General features: G+C 40.8%; 1 protein-coding gene across 7 annotated transcripts in view; it reads left to right on the forward strand.

The window, feature by feature from the left end:
- Positions 1-24,942, forward strand: part of ARHGAP26 (Rho GTPase activating protein 26) — a 345,307-nt gene that overhangs the window by 275,604 nt on the left and 44,761 nt on the right. The window contains exon 21 of one of the 7 annotated variants that reach the window (XM_089531149.1): positions 8,752-12,118. The exons of the other annotated variants lie outside the window; for them this stretch is intronic. Within the exon in view, the coding sequence (XP_089387275.1) occupies positions 8,752-8,836 (85 nt within the window). The 3' untranslated portion in view covers positions 8,837-12,118. Of the gene's footprint in view, positions 1-8,751; positions 12,119-24,942 lie in introns of those variants that run through there. 7 annotated transcript variants of the gene reach the window in all.

Genomic DNA, 24,942 nt, shown 5'->3' on the forward strand with positions numbered 1-24,942 from the left:
AACAACAACAATAATAATAATTGAGGGGTTGGAATTGTACCATGGATAACATTCCTTAGGAACTGTGGCTTCCACTCTTGAGGTGCCAGCCATTTCAGAAGAACAATACACCTGGAGAGATTTTATGCACTACCAAGGTAGGGAAGGAAAAGTGATGTGCCAGGTCACTGGTTAATTTGTTCCCTTTTGAGAAAGGTCCACAAACTTTGTTGAACAGCTATGAATGTGATACACACCAGAAACAGATCTAACCATTGAACAACATTTGATATAGCTGGCAGAACTTGTGCTAACCAAATACCAGATGTATGCTAACACCATTCAGCTGGTTAAGACCAGCTCCCATAAATGCACACACATTCATACACAGATAGAATGTTATGAATGGTCAAAGTTAGTGTCTCCTCTTTTATCCACATCTGTGTATTTACCAGGTCATGAATATGTATCTAAATGGCCAGCTAATATCTGTCAAGGTAAAATTATTCCATTTGTAAGTTTATTTGGGCTTCTGCTAACGTTGTGCTCTGAGATTATGTTTTAACATTCCTGATGCCAAAGATCTTTATCCTACCCTGAATTGAAACAGGAGAACAATAATTATAAATCACAAGATCAGTGTATACAGACTTCATTGGGGATGCAAAAGAGAAAATTGCAGCCCTGAGTGTGAGGGGACTACAAGTATTTGAAACTACAATGGACCCTTGTTATCTGCTGGGGTTTGGTTCCGGGAACCCCCATGAATAACAAAATCCATTTATGCTCAAGTCCCATTAAATACAATGGCATAGCAAAATGGAAAAATCAAGGTTTGATACTTGAAATTTATACTTTTTTGAATATTTTGAATCCGTGTATAAGGAGGGCCAACGGTACTTGGTCAAAAGGAAGTCCCAAAACATTATCTGCAAAGAAAGTGCCAATGTTTTGCAGCCACTGCTTGTGGTTATTTCTGCTTTTGATGTGAAAAATAATAAATAATGTATCTGTTGTTTTGTTGCATAGGCTGTTCCTGTCCTTGTTCACTTGGCATGCCAGCTTTGGATTCTTTTGCTTTTCCTAATTTTGTATTTGCCCTTTGCCATACAGTATGCTCTCTCCAAATTAAACCACAGACTAAACTTTGACATTCCACTGAGATTTGTTTTAATTAATATACTTCAAAGTGGGAATTCATAGTTGAATATTTTATGTGCATCTACTTGTGTGTATATGCCTTCAAATATCTTGTTGACTTACGGCAATACCCAGCGGTGGTTTTGCCAGTTCATTCCTTTGAAATACAGCCTACAACATCTACTTAATTTATCCTTTACAGATTTACCATTCAAACCATACATTTTCTAAACATCTCCATCTTAGCCTGGAACTAGATATGGGAAGTGTGCTACGAGGGGTATTCTTGTGCTCCAGGTTTGAAGTAAGGCTGGTGAATTCAGTGGCGATGGTCTTATTTTTTCTGAACAGAAGCACAGCTTCTTTTCATTTTACATGAGATGTTTATCTTGAATGCAACTCAGAGCTCCATAGCAACAGGACTTAGCATGTGTGAGAGAGGAATAAAGAAAGAGGGAGGGAGACAGACTGACCCAGGCCTCTATACTGATACTGTGCCCAGTTGCAAGAGGTCAGCTCTGTTTTGCTTTTAATGGCTGAATTCAAAGGGGAAGATAGTACAAAGTTTGAAATCCACACACTGATACTTTATAGTGGTTGCCGTGACAATTGGAATAGCACCAAATGTTCACAAACTTTCAAACTACTGAGTTGGTGCGATGTTTGCAAACCATGAAGAATGAGAATGTTTCTGATGGTATTAAAACCCTGTATAGAGCCAAGGTACAAGAATGGCCTTGTTGAGGTACAGAGAGAAATAAATGTGAAGAGATTAGAAAGCTGATAGATAAGTCATCCACAGAGGAGGTGGTTGAAAGAAGTATGTAGAATGTGCAATGAACTGAGGAAGTAGAAGGCAGGAAGGAAAAGATTTAGATGATCTGGGACCCCAAAGAAACATCACAGTGCTTGAGATCTTAATGTTTAAGATCAGGAAGAAATACTCCTCCCCCACCATGTAGAGTAGATTGACTGAACAAATGGGATTTATATTCATGTTGAATTGCCATTCAGCAATTGATTCAGTGGGTCCACTCAGGTAATTGGTACCTGAGTACCTATGGTACCTAGTAATTGGATTTAGGTCAATATTCAAAGTGTCTTACAATTTGAATCATATCTTTAGCATGTATTCTCTCTCTCTCTTTCTCTCAGATTATTTTGTTTTATTCCCCTTCTTACAAGGACCTCCTTTGTATCAGTCACTTCTTATATTTAGTTATTTTTCCCCAGTGTTTTTATCTCTAATTTGGATTCTGTCCATTTTCCTGGGTCAGCTCAGTGGCAATTTTAGTTGTTTAGTTTAGTTGTTTAGATGCCCTTTGGGGCTAAGGCTGCAGATGGCAGTGCCACAAGAATTGGAGCCAAGAATTCATCAGAAGTAAAGCCAACTATGGAGACTGCAGCTAAGAAATCGGAAGACTAAGAATGGGAAGGGCAGCTATTAAAGAAGTAGAATTAGACAAGATCCTAAAGTGTAAAGATATAAAACTGAGCATTAAAGTAAGAATCATTCAAGCTATTACAGCCCTCCCACTCCATACACAAATTGAAGTTCCGTGTTTTTTGACATATGCCGGTGTGTGTGTGTGTCTGAAATGGATCCCCCACATATACAAAGTATATTCCCCATCCCCACTGTATATTCCCCATCACACCATGTATAGATGTCAGAGCTGGAAAACAAAAAAGGTGGACACGAAGAAAATCAACTCATCAGAGGTGCGGTGCTGGAGAAGAATGTTGGGGATACAATGCACAGCCCAAAAGATAAAAAAAATAATTCCGAGAATAAATCAGGCCAGAACTCTCCCTGGAAGCCAAGATGACAAAACTGTGGCTGTCATACTTTGGCCATATCATGAGAAAGCATGACTTATTAGAAAAGACAATAATGCTAAGAAAGGTAGAAGGTGGTAGAAAGAGAGACAGATAGTATGCCAGATGGATGGACGCAATCAAGGCCATGGGCCTGAATCTGCAAGACCTAAGCAGAGCAGTGGAAGATAGGGTGTCTTGGAGATACGTCACCCATATGGTGACCATAAGTCGGGGTCTACCCGAGGGCAGTCAACAACAACAAATGCTTTAGTTCACTCTCCAACCTTGTACCACTCTGGCAGATGAGGGGAATGTTAATGCTTAAGTGACCTAAATCTCCTCTCTTTTTTTATCTCCAAACTAAACAATTTCTTTTTTCTTTACCTATGTCAGTGTGCCTTTTATTTCCCAACATGGTTGAAAATACTCTCTGAAAAAACTTTAAAAGACGCTCTATGTGTTATGTCACAAAGGTTATGTATGTTCTGTTCTTGTTCCCTTTACTCTCTTTAGCTTTGAGATAGGTGGCCATGCTGTGATTCTTAGCTCTTGTCAGTGTTTGGGATCTGGTGCTTCTGTGACTCCTTGGTTTCACACTTAAACCATTCTTCTTAAGTCTCTATCAATGTCTCCTTTTCTTCTATGTTTCCTCCTTCAGTTGGAGTCCCCTAAGGCTTCCATTCTTGATCTGCTTCTTTGCTACACTTACTCATTTTTTCTTTTCTTCTGGTTTGTATTGTCAGTGATAATATTCAGCATTATGTTTTTCTTCTTCCTTCCATCACCCCATATTTGTATGAATGGCAATTAATTGTCTTAAACATAATATACAGAATGCAGAATTACTTATGTTTGCTTTCAAAATTTCATTTCTCCCCTTCCATCTGTCTTTCTCTTTCAGCGGATAGCTTGAGCCTTTAGCCTAATATGCTCTTTAAGCTTTTGATTTGGGTGTTATCTTTCATCCTTCTTTTGAGGTTTTTTATTATTTGTGTCCAGGAGTCTCACATGTCCTTCCTTCAATAGTACACAGACTTCAAAAAATCTATCTTTTTTTAATAGCTGCATTTTATTAAAGCTTATTCAGACCCTTATTCATGTTCACTAATATGTTGTCTTACCCATTTGGTCTTCTTGGGCCTTAGTTTAATCTATTATCTCTTGTCACAACTCTTTTTCCTCATATGTTCATTTGTCTTCATGTTTTTATGATGTGATATCTCTATGGCTTAAATCCAAAGGAGAGTTAGGCATGCTTAAAGGATTAAGCATGCCTAACTCTTTGTTGGATTTAGACCTCCATGCTTTCCTTCATTGACTTCCTCTGTTCATTGTTTTGTATCAAATTTAAGCTTCTTTAATTAAACTTTAAAGATCTTCATTTCTCTTCCACTTATTTGCCTATCTTTCTTCGTCCTCCCAATTTTTTTCTCTGTGCTTTTTCTTTTGTGACTCCTTGTATGCAGAACTCACATCTTTTAAATGTTTGACAGACCCATTTGTCTCAGATGAAGAAATTATTTTAAATGCATGTTTACCTCTTGCATTTCTCTTTTGTTACGGTATACTGCATGACTTCTCTTTTTTTTTTCTTTTTCCATTCTTTATTATACTCTTTAACTTTTTCCCATTCTTTCCTAGCTTGTGCAGGGGTTCCCCACCAACGCCAATGCCACCTTCTCCATGAGCTTCCTTCTCATTTCCTTATTCCTTTAAGATTGTGAACCATGAAACAGAGAGTTTTCTGTATTGATTTCTGAGCAGTATTAGCCATGTTATAAATAATAAATGATGATGGTGACTTCTACAGCAGTGTGAGTTGGCAACCCTGAGAAGGCAGTGAAAGCAGAGGAGCTGAGTTTCACATATTAATTTGGACCAATGAGCCAGTTCTTTACTTGCAAGCTTTTTATTTGCTAAATTCCCTCACAGTGCAGAGCATTGAAGAGAGAGAGAGAGGACACAAATATCATCTAGATCTCATGCATTGAATTTGTTTTGACAAAAATATGGACTTTCTCACTGTTACTAGCAATTACATGTTCACCTGAGAAGCATTGTTCACCTCCTTGAATATTACAATTTTCTACAATATCCATTCTTATACTCTTCCTTTTAAAGAATAATTTAGCTGTTTTCTACAAACCAAGGGAACTGTATTTCCTTTTCCATTTTAATAAGCCTCAGCATTTCACACTACCACAATCTTTACACAGTTGGCACTATAGACATAGACATCTGCACATAGATGCTGTCCTTTGAACACTTATCAAGCCACCATTAAGTGGAACTAACAGAAAAGCAGCTCCCAGTATGCATGAGTTCCATATACTCCTTCATTTGCTGATAAACTACATATCCTTTGTCATATGTAGCGTTGCCAGACTGAAACGTGGGAAGTCCTCATATACCTTTAACAGTTATATAGAAGAGGGGATTTTCAGCAGGTGTTGCTTGTTACCTGGTTGCATGACAAGCAAAACACTGGAGATTGTTGATTGTATTTTTCTGTCATGCTACATTTCTTCAAGAGAGGTGGCTTGTATGTTATGCAAGTTCATATAACACAGATTCACTTTCATTAGTTGGGGAAAAAAGTTCTCTCTAGTCTTCTAGTGTGATTTGATAGTATGCTTCCACCAGATGCTGACCATAGGAGTTGTGCTGGAGGACCTAGAGATTGCTATAGAGAACACTTTTCTAGTCATTTGTAGGTCCTCCAACATGACTATGGAGTTTCTCACATGGGGAAAAACTGGAAGTTTAAAATGGTCAGAACCCATTATTAACTCACCATTGCGCAAATGATTTTTACACGCAAAGCGCTGTTATCCCATGCAGAATCTGAGATCAATCTGCATTTGTGCGCAAATGGTTTTCACACGATGGGATCAAATGTGCCTCCATCCCGATAATGATAAAAGCGTATGAATCCCAAAAAAGCAATCAAATGCACAAATTATTTTCACACATAGACCACAACAAATCTGTGTATATGTGTGTCCCTGCCTTCCCTCAGCAGCTGTTTCTTTAAGAGCCCTGGCTATGGGGAAGGCTGAAGCAGGAGTCAGAGAGACATACACAGGAAAGAGCAAGGGGAAACTCAGACTTTTCTCTGTCTCTCTTGCTTTATCCCTGCTTTTGCCTCAGTAGCTGTTTCTTCAAGAGCTCTGGCTCGGACGGAAGGCTAAAGCGATCCCCAAACTGTGCCCTTTAAGGAATTTTGGACTTTAGCTCCCAGAAGCCTCAGCCATGATGGCCAGTAGCCTGGGATTCTGGGAGCTGAATTCCAAAATCCCTTAAAGGGGACAATTTGGGGATAGCTGCGGCTAAAACAGGAAAGAGAGAGAGAGAGAGGAGCGAACAGGGACTCAGACTTCACTCCCCCCGTCTCTCTCTGCCCTTGCATGAGCTGTTTGTTTTAAGAGCTCTATGGAGAAGGTTGGGTACTTATACTTATTTTACTTATTCTACGGCACTGGAAGTGAACTCGCCGCAAAGAACCGTGGGAAATCTGGCAACAAACACAAAAACAAGGAGAATCCCATGAATAAACTGCAAGTAGCTTTCATGCTACAACATTTGTGCGATATTTTTCCAAAAATGTTTATTTCCTGGTTCATGTCACTTTCCTGTCGGATTGTAAGCAGTTTGCGCGCCACGTTGTCTGAAAACCATTTGCGCAATTGTGCCTAATATGCTGGATAACTGTGTCTTCTGACCCTTTTAAACTTCCAACTTTCCCTGTGTAATAAACTCCTATGATCAACCTCTGGCAAAAACATACTATAGACCAGGGGTTCCCAACCTGGGGGTCGCAACCCCTTTGGGGGTCGCGCACTCCTTTATGGGGGGTCGCTTGGTTGGGTATCCCCCTGCCTCCCCCCTCCCCTTCTCCCCACGGGTGCCGGCGTGGAGCAGGCATCGCACGGGGAAAAGGGGAAGGGGGCGGGGTTCCCTCCTTTCCCTTCTCCCTGCGAGTGCCCACGCTGGCACAGGCACACAGGGAGGAAGGGACGGGGGGCGGGGGTCCCTCCTCCTCTCCCTTCCCATGGGTGCAGCCACCCGCTGGGAGGAATGGATGGGGCGGGGGTCCCTCCTCCTCTCCCTTCCTTCCTGCGGGTGCAGCCACCCGCGGGGAGGAAGGGACGGGGTGGGGGTCGCTCTTCCTCTCCCTTCCTTCCCGTGGGTGCAGCCACCCGCGGGGAGGAAGGGATGGGGGTCGGCGGTCCCTCCTCCTCTCCCTTCCTTCCTGCGGGTGCAGCCACCCGTGGGGAGGAAGGGACGGGGCGGGGGTCGCTCTTCCTCTCCCTTCCTTCCCGTGGGTGCAGCCACCCATGGGGAGGAAGGGATGGGGGTCGGCGGTCCCTCCTCCTCTCCCTTCCTTCCCACGGGTGCAGCCACCCGCGGGGAGGAAGGGATGGGGGTCGGCGGTCCCTCCTCCTCTCCCTTCCTTCCCACGGGTGCAGCCACCCACGGGGAGGAAGGGATGGGGGTCGGGGGTCCCTCCTCCTCTCCCTTCCTTCCCGCGGGTGCAGCCACCCGTGGGGAGGAAGGGACAGGGGCACCTCCTCCTCTCCTCCCCCTGGCTGCCAGGCAACCGCGGGGAGAAGGGGATGGGACTGCAAGCCCCAGTGGGCTTTGCAACCGGAAGTCCCACCCCTTTTCCCTCGGCAGCCTCCCTAATTGGTTGGGAACCGCTGCTATAGACTCATGCTGGAGGACCTAGAATATGCCTAGAGAGAAGACTCATTTCAGGTAAGAGATATAGAGTTCCAGATTTTATGCAACAATTGTATTATGTGAAGGATCTCTGAACAGATCCCATGTGTAATGTGGAGGCCACCTGTATTTTGATTAGATAAAAGACTGAGTTAAAGAACACATGTAGCTCTAGCTGAAAACACTAGTCCTTGTTTCTCATCTTTCACATTGCTTAGTCATCTCTCAAAAAATCCCATAAAATCTGTGGTGTGACACGATTATATTCTGAGTTTCCCTGCCTTGTTTCTTTTGGTTCTGCTGGTAGATGCAGGCAAGCATAGGGCTTCATGACATCACTTGTTTTGAAGAGGAATAGACGCAGATCTTCTCTTTTAGGTAGCAGCCACACATTTCCCATAACATCTAATTCATGCCTCAAATGATAACATGTACAAAATGTATGGTTTGATTGAATTTTAGAGAAAAATCCAACTCAGCCACATCTAGGATTGTGGGTACAGATTTTCCATCTAAAAGCTAAGGGAACTCTATCTTTCAATATGTTTATGTACAGTCCTTAGTCTACATGCATATGCATCTGTGAATAGATGTATCTGGGAAGCAGTCCCTATAATCAGGGGAATTTGCCTGCGCTAACCATTGCCTGTCGGCTTTGTCAGACAGCTCTGTAGTTCAGTTGGATCAGATTTCTGCATTAGCAGTAGATTTTCCCTAATGGTTCAGAGGGGAAAAAAATAGAACTCTTAAGTCATAAAGACATCCTGTCTCATTCTGAAAGGAGATCCCTGTGCTTAATTAACTTCATATATTAGCTGCAGCTATAGCACCATCACTTTGCCACCAAATGGAAGTAATATAATCGCTCTGATCCTTTCTGCCATTGTAATGGATCCCGACCATCAATTAATGTGTCCTTGAGCCTTTCCATTTGGCAGCATTATGGTCGTGAGAAAGCTGGTGTGCAGACAAAGTTGACAAAAGAGTGCTAATCTGCAAAATTATCAATAGGTTAAGAATTATAGAAGGCTGTTTGACTTTTTCCCCCTGGTTATGCTCACTTTTTTTCACCCATGTTCTCATATTTAGAATCCCCCCTGCTTCAGCTGAGACCTCAGAAGATGCACCTACTTCAGACCAAACATCCCTGGAAGGTGGCAGTGTTGATAAGTGATAATGACTACATTTGAAGTGGACTGACTGAGAACTGTACTCAGTCTGCAAGACAGAGAAGCTGTAAAACATACAAAAAGAGCTCACTTTCCTTTTTATATTTTACAGAACCTCTTTTTTTTTAAATAAAAAACCAAAGTAGAGCAATGTAGAACAATAAATAGTCTGCCACCCCTTCCTGAAAAGTAAGTGGAAGGAGCTGTAATTCTTGTCATTGCTCTGTGTTTTGTATCAACTGAGATGATATCTGTGGAGGCAGGACAGATGGGAAGCCAGCCCCCCCCCCTCAAAAAAGGGGGGAGATACCTGATTCTAAATACTTTCCAGTCACCTCACTTTTTATACATGTCTTAGTAGACTTCGTTGGTGGTTAATAGAACAAAGATCTAATTTCTGACTTTGCTCATTATATATTTTTAGATAGAATTATATTTTTCTGCTAAGCATCAAATATTGACAATCTGTGACAAGGAGTAAACGATGTAAAAGGTGATACAACATTTGTTATTGAAATAATAAGCTCTTAGCAAAGCTCTTGGCTGAAGTCCCGGTAGGAACAGGTACATCTAGTGTCACACAAAAAAAGGACTGTGTTATGAAAAGTCTAATTTATAGATCTCATTTTGTCCTTCGTTTTCAGACTCAGTCTGGCTTGTACACACACAGCTCCAGGGACAATCATTGAATAACCAGAATTTCTCAGCATGGCCATGCGCTGAAATTTGTACAAGAGTAACAAGTCAATCTATTTGTTTTCCCAATGTCTGTACATCATAGTTTCAAGGGCATTACTGTTATGATTATTAGTATCAGTATTGTGTTTGTTTATATCCTGTGTCTCTTTTATTATGGAACTCATGGAAATATCCATAGGATTCCTCAGCAGTGACTTATCTAGGCACTATCGAGATCCAGTCTGTTTGGCTTCATTGGGATGATGCTAGTTAAACCTATGATGTTTGTAGTTGTCACATCACTTTCTCTTGAGTAATAACAATATGAACGCACAAATATATGATGTCATCATGATGTAGTGGTTTGAGCATTGGATTATGACTCTGGTGACCAGGGATGGAATCCCCACTCATCCATGGAAACCTACACTCTCTCAGCCTTAGAGGATGTCAATGGTAAACCCCGTATGAGCAAATCTTGCTAAGAAAGCCCTGTCATGGGTTCACCATAGGGTCACCATACGTTAGAAATGACTTGAGGCCACAGAATAATAATAATATTGAATGCAGCGTTTGAGAGGGGGCAAAGCTAAATGGTAAAACACATGCTTTATATGCATGGGGTCCAATGTTCAATTTGTGACATCCCTGCTTTAAAAAAATTGTCACTAGCAAAGCTGAGAAAAGATGGTTGCCTGCAACACTGAAGAGTTGACACAATAGTGGACTAGTTGTATCACACCCAGGTTCCTGATAAGCCTCTAATGTCTCAGGCAACCATCTTTCCTAAGCTTTGCTATGCCAGATTCCTTTCAGTAGGAATATCACAAAATAAACCTGGCAGTGGCTTTCTGAAATTTTCAGGAAGGAGAGTTCCAGTCCTATGTGGAGATGCCAGTATTCAACCAGGGTCCTTCTGCATGCAAAGCACTTGCTTTTGAAAGCATGTATCTGCTTACAAAAGCACTGTATTTTGAAAGAGAATACCAGTGGTCTTAAAGATGAAACACTACTTGTATTCACTGTGTAGGTGGAAGGAGCGGGGAACACTGTGGGGGTGTTGCAATGCTGGGTAGATGGGGAGCTGCAGGTTGCCCATGGGCCACATATTCCCTCCCCTAGTGTAGATGGAATAAACACCTTGAGCATTAGATTCAAATATTTACATTATTCAGAAGTAATCTATTGAAACAAAGGATTGCTGTTTGGCAATGTAAATAGCAGATGCAGGAGGACAGTGCCTAGGAGGAAAGGACATGTGGTCCTCTGACTTCTACCAGGGCCTGAAGCACTTACTAATTGAGCAGGAATATAAATAATAAAATTTTCAGTTTTCTCCCACTGTGGAAGAAAATATTTCTGCACACTTGTCATCTTGTATTCACACACCCTGAATTATTTTGGAGAATTAGTCTGAGCAGGAATGCACTGTATTGTTGGGTTTTCTGCAACAATTTTTGGATTTTATGGGAAGAAAACATGTTTTTCATGCAAGAAACACTCTTTCATGATATCCATGGGTTTTTGTGCAAAATTGCTGTTTTGTGCAAAAACATTAATTTTGCACACACACACAAAAACCCTGTATGAATGTCTAGAAACAGTGGGTTTTGTGAGCACAGAGTATATTTTTCACACAAAAGGCGTCCACAATTTTCATGCAAAAACTAATTCTGGAAACAAATTTTTGGTGTAAATTGGTTGGTTTTTTGCACTAATTTTACACAAAAAAGCATACATGCATATATTGGAACAGTATTTTTTGCAAAATTGTAGTTTTGGCTTGATAGCTATTCACTTTGTGTATTTCTGTGCAGAAATACTGAACAGTGTGAAAACTAGATTAAACCTCTGCAAATTTCTTACCCTTGTGACATTTTTCCTGAGCAGGTTTCCTGAATGTTGGGAAGCTCATTTTAAGAACAAAATTGTGAGAAACAACAACAAATATTCTTTCCATCCTCACTGTTGAGTGGAATGCAGGCATGGGGGAGGGTTGAGATACAGAGACACTAGCTGAGCCTTTGTAATAATGTATAGTTTGCCTGTCACTTTGGAGAAAAGGGGTGAGATGAAGGGTTATGTGTGCTTCAGCAAATATAGGACATGGCCACATAATCCGGGAAACCCACAAAAAACTATGGATGCTGACCATGAAAGCCTTCGACTTCACAAGCATAGGAGAATAACTGGGTGAATAGATAAAGCACTGCTTCAGGAAACCCTTCATGAGTTTTCCTTTGTAGTCAGTATTTAATCCTCTTTCTCTTTTTGTTTGTTTTGTTGGTGTCAGGGAGTGTATAGACTACTATTGTCCACTAAGTAGTCAACCTTGACATATTATTTTTTGCAGCTACAAGGGAAATGATGCCCTTTTTGTATTTCCTTTGTATGCCACTCTCATTTATGTAGAATGTAAATTTATGTATGTGAGAAATATATAGGTAATGAAGTCTTTCCTTTTTGCATAGGGCAGGCTTAACATCTGAATCAATGCAGGCTTCTAAACCTTTTCTGCTCTCAATATGGATTGCTGTTTGCCCGTGGTGGCTTGCAAAATAAGATATCCTTAGCAACTCTGGAAGAGTGTAATAAACAGCATACATGAATTTATGTTTGTCAAAGGTTGCATTTTTTTTTCACACATGTTTAGGGTGTGTGTGTGTGTGTGTGTGTGTGTGTGTGTGTGTGTGTGTGTGTTAAAGCAATAATGTTCTTGGTGAGTGTCTAATGCAAAATAGATTCCCTGGTTCATCCTGGATGTATTTTTGCTGTCACTCTGGCAAATAGACTTGTTTCCCACCTGGTATCAAGAGAAAATTCTGAGGATGCAGGGAGGGAGTGGTACCTTACAGGAAAAGCCACTCAGGAGAAGTACTGTATGGAGATCAACCTTTGAGTCTAGGTTTATTGCTTCTAGTCCAGTCTAGCTTCTGATTTGTCCTGGTTTATTATGTATATTCCACTTTCCTACTATAACAATAACCAAAGAGGCTTTCAATAAAAAAGAATATTTTTAAGAAAAATTAAAAACCCAATCAAGATCTTACTAGCAAACTGTCAGGTTCTAAAACATAAAGGCCAATGCTATCTTAGGTTACATCAATAGAGTATCTACACCAAGGGAAGTAATAGTTAATTCCCTGGAAGAAGATTAACCATCCATTATGAAGCCAAGTCCTCCCTCCAGGCCATCTGCCTTGGTCCAGGTCTTGGAGGTAGAGAGGAACTACTGGACCTCTTACCCTTTCCCTCCACCACTCCCTTCTCCTTCTGTGTCATGTCTTTTTAGATTGTAAGCCCGAGGGCAGGGAACCATCTAATTAAAAAGATTGTATGTACAGCACTGTGTAAATTTACAGCGCTTCATAAATAAAGGTTAATAATAATAATAAATAATAACAGTGCAACTGTATTCTGCCTTGGTCAGGCTTCACCTGGAATACTGTGTTCAGTTCTGGGTACCACAATTCAAAAAGGATGTTGAAAAACTGGCACGTGTCCAAAGGAGGGCCACCAAAATGATGAAGGGTCTGGAAACCATGCCTAATGAGGAAAGACTTGGAGAGCTGGGTATGTTTTGTCAGGGATGATGGGAGTTGTAGCTCTTCACCTCTGGCTCGAACTCACCACCTTGTTACGCACCGACGCTGACCAGTTTTGGCCAGTGGTTAAAGCTTTGCTCTAAAGCAGCAGAGTTACAGAGAATAGGCTGAAGACCCTGACAAACTTTCCAAGCCTTCTCACTCTTGCTTCCACAGAAGTCTTCACACTTCTTCAGGATCCAGCTGGCTCTTGTCTCTTGACTCAAGACACCAGACAACTCAGTAGTCTTATATAAAAGATCTACTTTATTCTACTATATACAGCTCCAAAACTATCCAACACAACTCCAATACTCCACAACTATCCACTACTACCCACAAAATACATTGGGATTCATAGCAATTATTATAGTCATTGGAAAACACCACCCACTCTTGTCAGTTTCCACCCAGTGGGCGTGTACAACCATTTTCATTGGTTCTCTTGGTTCATCCCATAATTAATGATTTCATCATTTCACCTTGTCCACTTAACAATTCTCAGGTGTGTTCAATTATTCACTTTGCATTTCTGTCCTTGGCATTTAGGACTTGCTAATTACATTACCTTTTACACCTGTGTGGCTCCTAATTGCTTTTGCTGAGTCATCCTGACTCTCACATACATGTTTTATTTCTTTCACTGTTCAAGCCATTGTACCTCGTTCACTATTTCGTTCAAAGCTGCAAATTCTGCTTCAGATGTGCTTAACGCTACATTTGTCTGTTTTCTACTTCTCCATACTATTGGACTTTCACTATACTTGATGATCATTCCTGTCACTGATTTCTTGTCTCCTAATTCTGACGCAAATGAACTGTCTACATAGCAATCTAAATCTGCATTACTGCTTCTGATGATTAACTTCTTGTCTAGGGTCCCTTTCAAATATCTTAACAAGTGTTTTACAGCTGTCCAATCCTCAACTTTAGATCACAAAGTCTTCTGGATAAAACGTTCACGGCATACGAAATGTCTGGTCTAGTGTGGCAAGAAATGAACTGTAGAGATCCTATTATGCTCCTGAAAAAAGTCTTGTCCTCAAAATCTCTGGTTGTTGGTTCAGATACGATACCAGTTGTCATTGGAGCTCTAACTATTTTAGCACTCTGTAAACCACACTTTTCAATCAAGTTTTCAATCTTCTTTCTCTGGCTTAATAAACAATGACCTTCTTGTGTCCATTCAACATTAATGCCTAAATAAGACTTCAACAAACCTAAATCTTTTAAAACAAATTTTTCTGACAACTCTCTTTTCACTGACTCTATCTCCTGTTTTGATTTTGCTGCTACACACAAGTCATCCACATAAATCACCAACACTATGTCTCCTTTTGTATAAACACAAGCATCTGCAACACTCCTTTTGTATCCTAGCTTAACCAACTCGTCATTAATGCACAAATTCCAAGCTCTGGCACTCTGTTTTAAACCATACAATGCCTTCTTTAATCTATAAACTTTCTGACTTCCATTTTCCTCAAAACCTTGTGGCTGTTCCATAAAAATTTCTTCATCCAAATTTGCATTTAAATAAGCTGTTTCAAAATCAAAATGCTCTACAACTAGATTCCTTCTTGCTGCTACAGCTAACACCATTCTCAAACTTTCTGGCTTTGCTGTTGGAGAATAAGTCTTGTCAAAGTTCTCATACTGCTGTTGTGCAAAACCCTTAGCTACTAACCTAGCTTTGTACTTAATGCTTCCATCAGGCATTTCCTTTCTCTTATATACCCATTTACAGCCAATTACTTGCTTATCTTTCGGTCTATCTACAACTTCAAAAACATCTTTGTTCACTAGGCAACTAAATTCACTATCCATTGCATCACACCATCTTTCCTGTTCTTCCCTAGAAAAAGTTTCTAACTCTTCAAAACTCTCAGGCTCTTCTACAACTGTACAAGCCCTTGCCTGTGTCACAACAAATCTATCTGGTGACTTTCTAACTCTGTGACTACGCCTGGGTATGAATTCTGTCGATCTGCTTCTCTCTTCATCGCTGTCTGCACTAGAAGTTGTTGTCTTTCGGCTAAATCTTTTGTCTTCTGTCATTCTAGTGGTTACTGGTCTTGATTGTGTCTCCCCATCAGAGGTACTACCACTACTGCTAGTAGAGGCTTCTGGCTTGACTGAAACCCCTCCGTTTCCTGTAGTTGGTTCAGTCTGTGCTTCCTGCTCACTTGAGCTACCTAACCTCAAGAACACTTCCTTGTTGGCATGCAGCCTGTCCCAGCCAGCATGTCTTTCAAAATTTGCAGACCTGGAGTACTGCACTTCTCTTCCTCCCAAATGAAATTTGTAGCTATTTCCTGAGTATCCTAAGAACATAAGTCTTTTGCTCTTGGGTTCTCCTTTCCTCCTAAAACAAGCAGGTATGTATACATGTGCATACTGTCCAAAAACTCTTAAATATTTAAAATTTGGCACTCTCCCATACAAGACCCTGTAGGGAATGTCTTCAATCTCTGAATGAAATAACCTGTTACTTATGTGTATGACAGTCAGAGTTGCTTCACCCCAAAAGCTGTCTCCAACCCCCGCATCTGCCATCAAGCAAGCAGATATCCTTTTAATGTCCTGGATTTTTCTTTCTGCTAAACCATCCTCACTTGGACAAGCAGGGTTGGTGGTTTCATGTCTTATCCCCACCTTCTGAAACCAATTATACAGCTGGTTGTTTAAAAATTCTCCCCCTCTATCTGTAACAATTGTTCCAACTTTGCTATCAAATTGTCTTTCTACCATTCTTACCCATGCTTTTAAACTTTGCCCAGCATCAGACTTATTTTTCAATATTCTTACAAAAGCATACCTTGAATATCTATCCACAATTACTAGGAAATATTTGCTTCTTCCTAAAGACAAACAATTAGCTTGGGCGACATCAGCATGTACAAACTGAAATGGTCTTTGAGCAATTCTTTTGGATTTCTTAGCAACTGGTAAAGCTCTGACCTTCACTTGATTACAAACAGTACAGTCTAAATGATTTTTACATTCTGCTACTTTTAAATCTGGACACATGCTTATTAAATTCTTTAAACACTTAAAACTAGCATGGCCAAATTTTCTATGGAGCTCATGTATACAGTCTTTGTGCATTGGAACATTATCAATATTGTTAGCATTCTCAACCTTGTAATTATCAACATTCTCCTCCAGGAAATAAAGCTTATCCTTTTTCAAACCTATGCCACGCAGTTCCCCTTTCAAGGTTATTTTACACAAGTTCTTTTCAAATGTGACTATGTAGTCTCTGGCCTGTTACAGACAGCCAAAATAAAGCTGCTTTGAGTCACAGTGGAGCTATGCTGTTTCAATGATGCATGCGTCCTAAGAGTCCAGAAGCCACACCAAAGCCACGCTCCAGTTCTTAGGGCTGGAGCGTGGCTTTGGTGCGACTTCTGGACTCTTAGGACGCATGCATCATTGAAACAGCATAGCTCCACTGTGACTCGAAGCAGCTTTATTTTGGCTGTCTGTAACAGGCCTCTGTCTGTTAATCTGCTCACTGATAACAAATTGTTTTCTAATTCTTTTACATGCAAAACATCATTAAAGTTTTCTTTTAGCCCTGGAATGTAAACTGTCCCCATTTGATTTACAGTACTGAGCTCATTCCCATCAGCCAAAACTACCGCATTTACATTTGCTGGCTTTCTTTCACTTATCAAATTAATATCATTACACATGGAGGACGAGGCTCCTGAATCTACAAGCTATTTAGATTTTGCATTTTGTTTTTCTTTGATCATGGTTGCAAACCCCTTATTATTATTACTATTGTCCTTCAAAAATGGCGACTTGGACTGCTTCTGCCTCTGATAGTGCCGTGGTTGCCATCTGCTCTCTTGCTTGCTTCTCTCAGCAGCCAACTGCTTGCAATGCCTCTGCAGATGTCCAATCTTTTTGCAATAGAAACATTTTCTTTGCTCCCTCGAAGAAGCTGCCTGGTCCAGCCCACGCACATCAGGCTTCGTTTGTTCACTTGGCACACTCTTAGTAGTTGCTATGTCACTCCTCTCAGACAGTCTCCTCTGGTTTTCTTCCAGAATCCTGGCCACAATTAAGTCTCTAGTCAACTCTGCTTCCGGTAAGTTTTGCAAACTGTTGGTAATGTTTCCCCAAGAAGGGTCTAATGATTCAATCAAAATATAGCATTGCTGTTCTCTACTTATTTTCACTCCTCTTAGCTCAGCCTGCACAAACATGTCTTGCATTGTTTTTAAATGTTCTATCACACACTGCCCTTTTGCCATCTTCTGCCTATAACTTCTCTTAGACCATAGCATTTTTGCAAAGGCAGTAGAAGGAGTGTGTAGTCTCTGCAGAGTGTCCCACACATCTTTGGCGGTTTCCTTATCTCTAACATCATTAATCAAGTCTTCTTCCAGCATTAGAAAAAGACATGCTTTTGCTTTGTTATCTTTCTCTTTCATGGCTGCATTTGCATCTGCTGGTAGCCCAGCTTCAACTGTGGCCCACAAACTTTCTTTTACTAGTAGTGATTGGGCATAAATCTTCCAGGTGGAGTAGTTGCTTCTATTCAATTTACTAAACTTCAAAATCTCCATCTTAATTTGTGCAGTGACTCAATTGACACAGTCCTTCTGAGTATGCACAGCTGACCCCTTTCGGGCTTAAACAAAACACAGGAGGAGTTACTCACGGAGCTTATCAGTGCAGCGCAAACAGCTTGCTCTGATCTGCCTTCCACAAAACTGTCTTTCACTCTCTGGAACTTTCAGCTTCTGTGGATGCTGGGTGCTGCAGTAACTGGGCCCATAACCCTTGTCAGGGATGATGGGAGTTGTAGCTCTTCACCTCTGGCTCGAACTCACCACCTTGTTACGCACCAGCGCTGACCAGTTTTGGCCAGTGGTTAAAGCTTTGCTCTAAAGCAGCAGAGTTACAGAGAATAGGCTGAAGACCCTGACAAACTCTCCAAGCCTTCTCACTCTTGCTTCCACAGAAGTCTTCCCACTTCTTCAAGATCCAGCTGGCTCTTGTCTCTTGACTCAAGACACCAGACAACTCAGTAGTCTTATATAAAAGATCTACTTTATTCTACTATATACAGCTCCAACACAACTCCAATACTCCACTACTACCCACAAAATACATTGGGATTCATAGCAATTATTATAGTCATTGGAAAACACCACCCACTCTTGTCAGTTTCCACCCAGTGGGCGTGTACAACCATTTTCATTGGTTCTCTTGGTTCATCCCATAATTAATGATTTCATCATTTCACCTTGTCCACTTAACAGTTCTCAGGTGTGTTCAATTATTCACTTTGCATTTCTGTCCTTGGCATTTAGGACTTGCTAATTACATTACCTTTTACACCTGTGTGGCTCCTAATTGCTTTTGCTGAGTCATCCTGACTCTCACATACATGTTTTATTTCTTTCACTGTATATCCCATGTTGCATTTTCCTTAACATGTTTAGCCTGGAAAAGAGACAATTAAGAGGTGATATGATAGCCCTGTTTAAGTACTTGAAAGGATGTTACATTGAGGATGGAGCAAGCTTGTTTTCTGCTGCTTCAGAGACTAGAACACGGAACAATGAATGCAAACTACAGAAAAAGAGATTCCACCTCAACATTAGGAGGAACCTCCTGACAGTAAGAGCTGTTTGACAGTAGAACACACTTCTTCGGAGAGTGGTGGAGTCTCCATCTTTGGAAGTCTTTAAGCAGAGGCTGAATGACCATCTGTTGGGTATGCTTTGATTGTGAGTTCCTGCATGGCAGGGTGTTGGATTGGATGGCCCTTATGGTCTCTTCAACTCTATGATTCTATTCTTCTAAGAACTCAACCTTTAAAATGGTACCTTTTCTAAAAACACGTATTTTAATTATATGTTGAAAGAAGGATCTACCCAAGCACATGCTGTAAGTAATCAGAAACATGAAGAGGAAATTATGTGACAGGTTGAGCCTCCCTTATCTAGAATTCTGAAATCTGTAATATCCAAAATCCAAAATTGCCTACATTGGTGCCTGAGATAGTGATACGCTTGCTTTCTGCTGGTGTTTGTTTTATTCACAGAAATTATTAAACATATTATGGCGGGGTACAAACCGCCGCCGGTAGATCCGTGGGGGAGCCGGAGCCTTCAGACGGCGCGGCTCCCGCGCGAACCGAAAAAGAAGCTCCAAAATGGAGCTTCTTTTTCAGTCGCGTTTGTGACGTAGCGAGGCGCCAGGGGCGCACTCGCTACGTCATAAAGGCTGCGACACGTACGGACGCTCAGCGTCCGATACGTAAAGATGGCGGCGCCCATGTGGAAGGGGTGCCGCCATCTTGTACGTATAGGATACATACTAGGGTTAGGGGGGTGCGGAAGCACTGCCCCTTCCTAAACCTAGTACGTATCCTATACGTACTAAATGGCGGTATGTATCCCGCCTATGTATCAAATTACCTTCAGGCTATGTGTATAAGGTTTATACAAAACATAAATGAATTCCATGTTTAGACTTGGCTTTCATTTCCAAGATATCTCATTATGCATATGCAGATATTAAAAAAAAAAATCCCAAACATTACTGTTCCCAAGCATTTTGGGTAAGAGAGACTCAACCTGTATCTCAAATGGATTTTTGACATTTTCTCCTAGGAATGTGAAAATGAAAATGAGTCAGAAATGAGGCACTTCTGCCATCTCTCCCAAAGTGGATGCCCGCCCTGTGCTCATGTTTATATGTCAAATTCAAATTCAAATTTTATTGCTTTTGACCAAAGGTCATTGCACAGCACAATATTACAACAATACATATAACAATATAACAGTATAAAAATACATGTAAATTATATCTAAAATGCGGGTATCTCATATCTGGTACAGGATTTCTAGATAAACGAACAACAATGATGTTTATATGAATAAAGCATATTGCTTCTCACTGGGTGTCCTCCAAAGTGTTGCAAGGCAGACCCTAATTCTCTCATCATACATCTATTTCTATATTTGCTGAATTTGTTTAAGATACAGTGGGCATGTTTTTTATTGCTCCTGCAGGAAGGAATAGACTCAATGGACTCAAATTCCATCCAAGGAGATTATGACTAAACATGAGGAAGAACATCCTGAGAATGACTTTTGATAGGGGAAGGGATGGCTTCAGACGGTAGCAGAGCATCTTACATTGGAGGTTTTTAAACAGGGTAGATGCTCATCTCTAAGGTATACTCATATATTCCTGCATTGTCAGGGGATTGGACTAGATAGGTCTTGATGGTCCTCCCAGTTGAATGATTTTGTTGAGTCACAGAAATGTGTGTATCATTCCTTCAACACTTTCTTAGGAATGGGGGGGGGGGGGGGGAATCTGGTTAAAGTTTTTGCCACAGGGCATTTCACTGTGGCAAGACAGCCTCTTGAAAATTCTCCAATCCCTGTGAATTAAGAGCAAGTCATCAATTACTTTTTTCTCTGAGTTTTCTGCATTTTGAACAAAGAGTCTGGACGCAAGCACAAAAGAACAGACAGTCTGATCAAAAAAGATACAAGTTGGTAAAGATACAAAGTAAAAGACACAAGCTATACTTTTATTAGTTTGTGCAGAAAGGCAGCAATTATTGCGGATTTGAATTTTGCTCATTTACTTATGTGCAGAAAAATCTGTCTCAGAAATGTACAAAAACTCTCTAATACTGATTTAAAAAACCCTCAGAAGATTTTTAAATTTTTAAATTTATTTCTGTTGTTGCTGTTTTCATTTTCTTCCTTACCAAGTGAGGATGAGCCAAGTCACGATTTATATCCCTAGTTTATCCACAAACAGGATTTATATAGCTTCCTAAAAAACTGTTGTAATCTAGTGTAATAAGAGTGGCACTGACACTAAGCCTTCTGATATTTATTTATTTATTTATTTATTTATTTATTTATTTATGGTATTTATAACCTGCCCTTCAGCCCTAAAGGCTATCAGAGCAGCTTACAATTATTATTTTTAATTAAACGGTTCCCTGTCCTCAGGCTTACAATCTAAAATATATTGAAGAAATACAGATTAACTCATGAGCTTCTATGGATTGCAGAAGCTTCATTTTCAACGTGCGCCAATGTCAGATTTGAATATTTTGATTATGCCAGTTTTATTTTGTGTGTAGAAGCCATTCCATGTGCTTTACCAACTTTTCATTACATTAGGTGGTGCTTACGTGATTATTCTAGTCACATAGTTTTTTGTGGGTTTTTCGGGCTATTTGGCCATGTTTTAGAAGAGTTTCTTCCTGACATTTTGCCTGGAAAGGAGTTGTGTGTGTGTGTGTGTGTGTGTGTATAATATATACATACACACACATGCACGCGCACACACACACACATACTGTGTGAACCTGGGAAGGCAGGTGCTGGCGAAACATCAGGAATAAACTCTTCTAGAACATGGCCACATAGCCCAAAAACCCCGCAAAAAACTTTGGATGCCGGCCATGAAAGCCTTCGTATTCTAGTCACCTCTGTACAACTGTCTGTAGAGTGACCCCTATTTCCCATTGATACTGTATACAGCCCCATGAAATTACTTTGTAGAATATTTTAACTGTAAACCCTATTTCCATACAAGGGTTTAATACAAGGATTTGCGTGTTTTCTATAATGATTTTCATTTAGATTCAACTTCATTTGCTATATAAATTCTGGTTTTCTAACATTGGAGATTATCAGATGGGGAAATTGGGGAAGAAAAAGGCACATTTCTGGCAAAGTTGTACGATCACACTGAAGATTTTCAGATGACGTTGCACTTATCCAGGACTTAACTGATGAAGATTCAGTAATGCTCCAGCAACAAACGATTCCCGGGACTTCCCCATGAATGGTTTGTTCTGGAGCATTACTCGATCTTCATGGGTTAAAGCCTGGATAAGTGTGATGTGTCTGAAAATCGTCAGTGTGATTGCGCGACTTTGCCAGGAGTATGCCTTTTACTCACAGCTTCCCTCCACCATCTGATCATTTCCATAATTGCCACCTAATTTTCCTCCCAGATCCTCTTAGCATATGTGATGGGCTCTCACAAACCTCTCCCCTCTTAACTTTTTGAGGTTTCTACCTCCAATACATGTAAAACCTTTTTTTTTTACTAGAATTGGCTGAATGTTATCTATATAGCACCTGAAGGTTTTTCCCCCCAGACGTAGCAGTACAGAGACTTCTTCAGAAAATTAACATTCTCTGCCCAAGAAAGGCTTCATACTCTGGATACCAAGAGGAGTTACTTTACTGCTGCTAATGGAGGGTAAATTTTACTGTCCTTTGTTTTGGTCTGCACATGGCCAAGAAAGATGTGGCCTCTGCCTACATTCAGATCCCTCCAAACCAACTGAACTACAGCAGAGACAAAAATATAAGCCTGTGATTCCAACACCATCAATCTTCCTTCCTTCCTTTCTCCTGTATGATTTTTTAAAATATCTTTTGCTTGATGAAGAAGCCAGTGGACCATTGGAAGCTTGCATTATGTGTTTTGTGCACTTTGACTGGACAATAAAGGTATCGCCCTTTTATGGATTTTGGATTTTGTTTTATTTCTCTTTCATCTTCGTGGCAAGTATTAGGTCTTGTCTTCTAAAGGCATCAAATACAGTCATCCATTCGTATCCACAGGATATGGATCCACAGGTTATGTTCTGGATCTACTCTGTGGATAACAAAAATGTCGGACCTCAAGTCCCGTTGTTCCCAGTAGTGGCGCATCGTTGGGGTAAATGAGGTGGAACCATACAGGGATGCTCAAATCATCAGATGGCAAGAGTTGACTGTATTTTGGTGTTTTGAAGCCTGGGCAGCACACATACACACACACAGTTATTCTTTCAGGAGAAGCATCTCCAGGCTGGAGCAAATTGTCAATGAGATGTTATTATCCCAAATACATGTGTGTGAATAAGGAATACTTCTGATTGCAATAGCTTGGCCCAACCTTCAAGCTGACATCTGATGAGGCATTCTCCTGTATAGCAATGTTGGCTGTTATAAAGTTTGCAAGTGGGCAGTTTTCCTCTAAATCAAGGCTACTTGATGGTATTGGACTAGAAGTCCCCCCATTCATCTTACCATTGGCTATACTGACTGACAGAGCTGATGGTAGCAACATTTGGAGGGTCACACATTGTTCATGACTCTACCCAAATGAAGAAATCAAATATATAGCCATGTTAGTCTGTAGAATTAGTATGTAGGAAGATCTTGTAGCACTTTTGAGACTAACTGAAAGAAAGAAGTTAACAGCATGAGCTTTCGTAGACTAAAGTTTCCAAAATTGTGAGGGAGTGAACAGGCAGGCCCAGCTCCACCAGAGCTAGCCTGAGGAAAGAGAGCCCTCCCTCCATGACAACTGTCATCCTTCGGCCTGAGAGGGAGTGACCAGGCAGGCCCAGCTCCACCAGGGCTAGCCTGAAGAAGAAGAGCCCTCCCTCCAGTCCATCTGCCTTGGTCCAGGCCTCCGAGGGAGAGAAGAACCACTGGACCTGATCCCCCTCCCCACCACCATTCCCTTCTCTTTTTGTGTCATGTCTTTTAGATTGTAAGCCTGAGGGCAGAGAACCACCTAAAATAATAATTGTAAGCCGCTCTGATAGCCTTTAGGGCTGAAGGGTGGGGTATAAATACCATACATACATACATACATACATAAATGTACATGATTTTTGCTACCTGATGTAAAGATATTCAAGATATATGTATTAAGCAGATGGAAGATTTGGATGATAACTGGAGGATGCAAGGACAGGGAGAAATATGACTACTGGATAAAATAATTCCTTCTAGATCAGTATAACTGGTGAGTCACGTGTCTCATCTTTGGTTGTCTCTTGGTAGAATTACCATAGGACTTTCTAGTCATACATGGTTAAACATTTAGCACCAGATTTGTATGACATTGCCACGTCTGGGATGAGCCTTGTATAGAAGACCAGGTTTAAATATGATATTATCTTAAAAGATTTAAAATGGCAAAGAAGTATACATTGCATTGTACATTACTTGATTTAGGCAGAATTACAGACTTTTGATCTCAGGTTCTCAAATGCTGCCTAATTTTATGCTGCTTTTGAATGCCTCATTTTATTGTGATCTTTTTGTCATTGACTTGTGTATGTCCAAGTCTGTCGTATTAACATTCCTGATACGCTTGCTCAGGCATCATATACTCTAATGTACATGAGTCTTCTCAAGCTGGGGGATATTTTGGGCTGCTGACTCATAGAATTCCCTCTTCACGGCACTTGCCATTTGTGCGAGATTAATATCCTAACCCAACAATTCTAATTTTAGCTGCCGTCTTTGTGTCCTCATTTTGGCATTTTTGTGTCAAAACTAATCTTTTATATCTTACTTCCCACTGTGCTTCATGCAGGAAATGTCTCCCAGATCAGTAGATAGGAGAGGCTGAATAGACTTCAGATTCCAGATTCTTGTCTCCCCTCCACCCCCTCTTTTTAGAGTAATTAAAAATGTGCAGTATTAAACTGATGTAAGCAATGCTGACCCAAATCCATCATCTTTGGCACTTCCATGGTTGAAAAAGTATTTAATACAAGTCATTGGATTTTTCCTTTTCATGGGAAGGAAAAGGCAGTTGCCTTTCAGCTCCAGGCCATCTTGGATGAAGCCAATTATCTAGACTCGTTTCAAACTGGCTTCAGGGTGGGATACAGAGTTGAGACTGCCATGGTCGCCTTAGTCGATGATCTCTGTCTGGGCATTGATGGGGGAAGTGTGACCCTGTTGGTGTTCTTGGACATCTCAGCAGCATTTGATACCATTGACCATGGTATCCTTCTGGAAGGCTTGAAGGAGTTAGACATTGGGGGC

Source organism: Sceloporus occidentalis, unplaced genomic scaffold (assembly GCF_023333645.1).
Source record: "Sceloporus occidentalis isolate IW3139 unplaced genomic scaffold, rSceOcc1.0.p SCAF_1, whole genome shotgun sequence".
Lineage (NCBI taxonomy): Eukaryota > Metazoa > Chordata > Lepidosauria > Squamata > Phrynosomatidae > Sceloporus > Sceloporus occidentalis.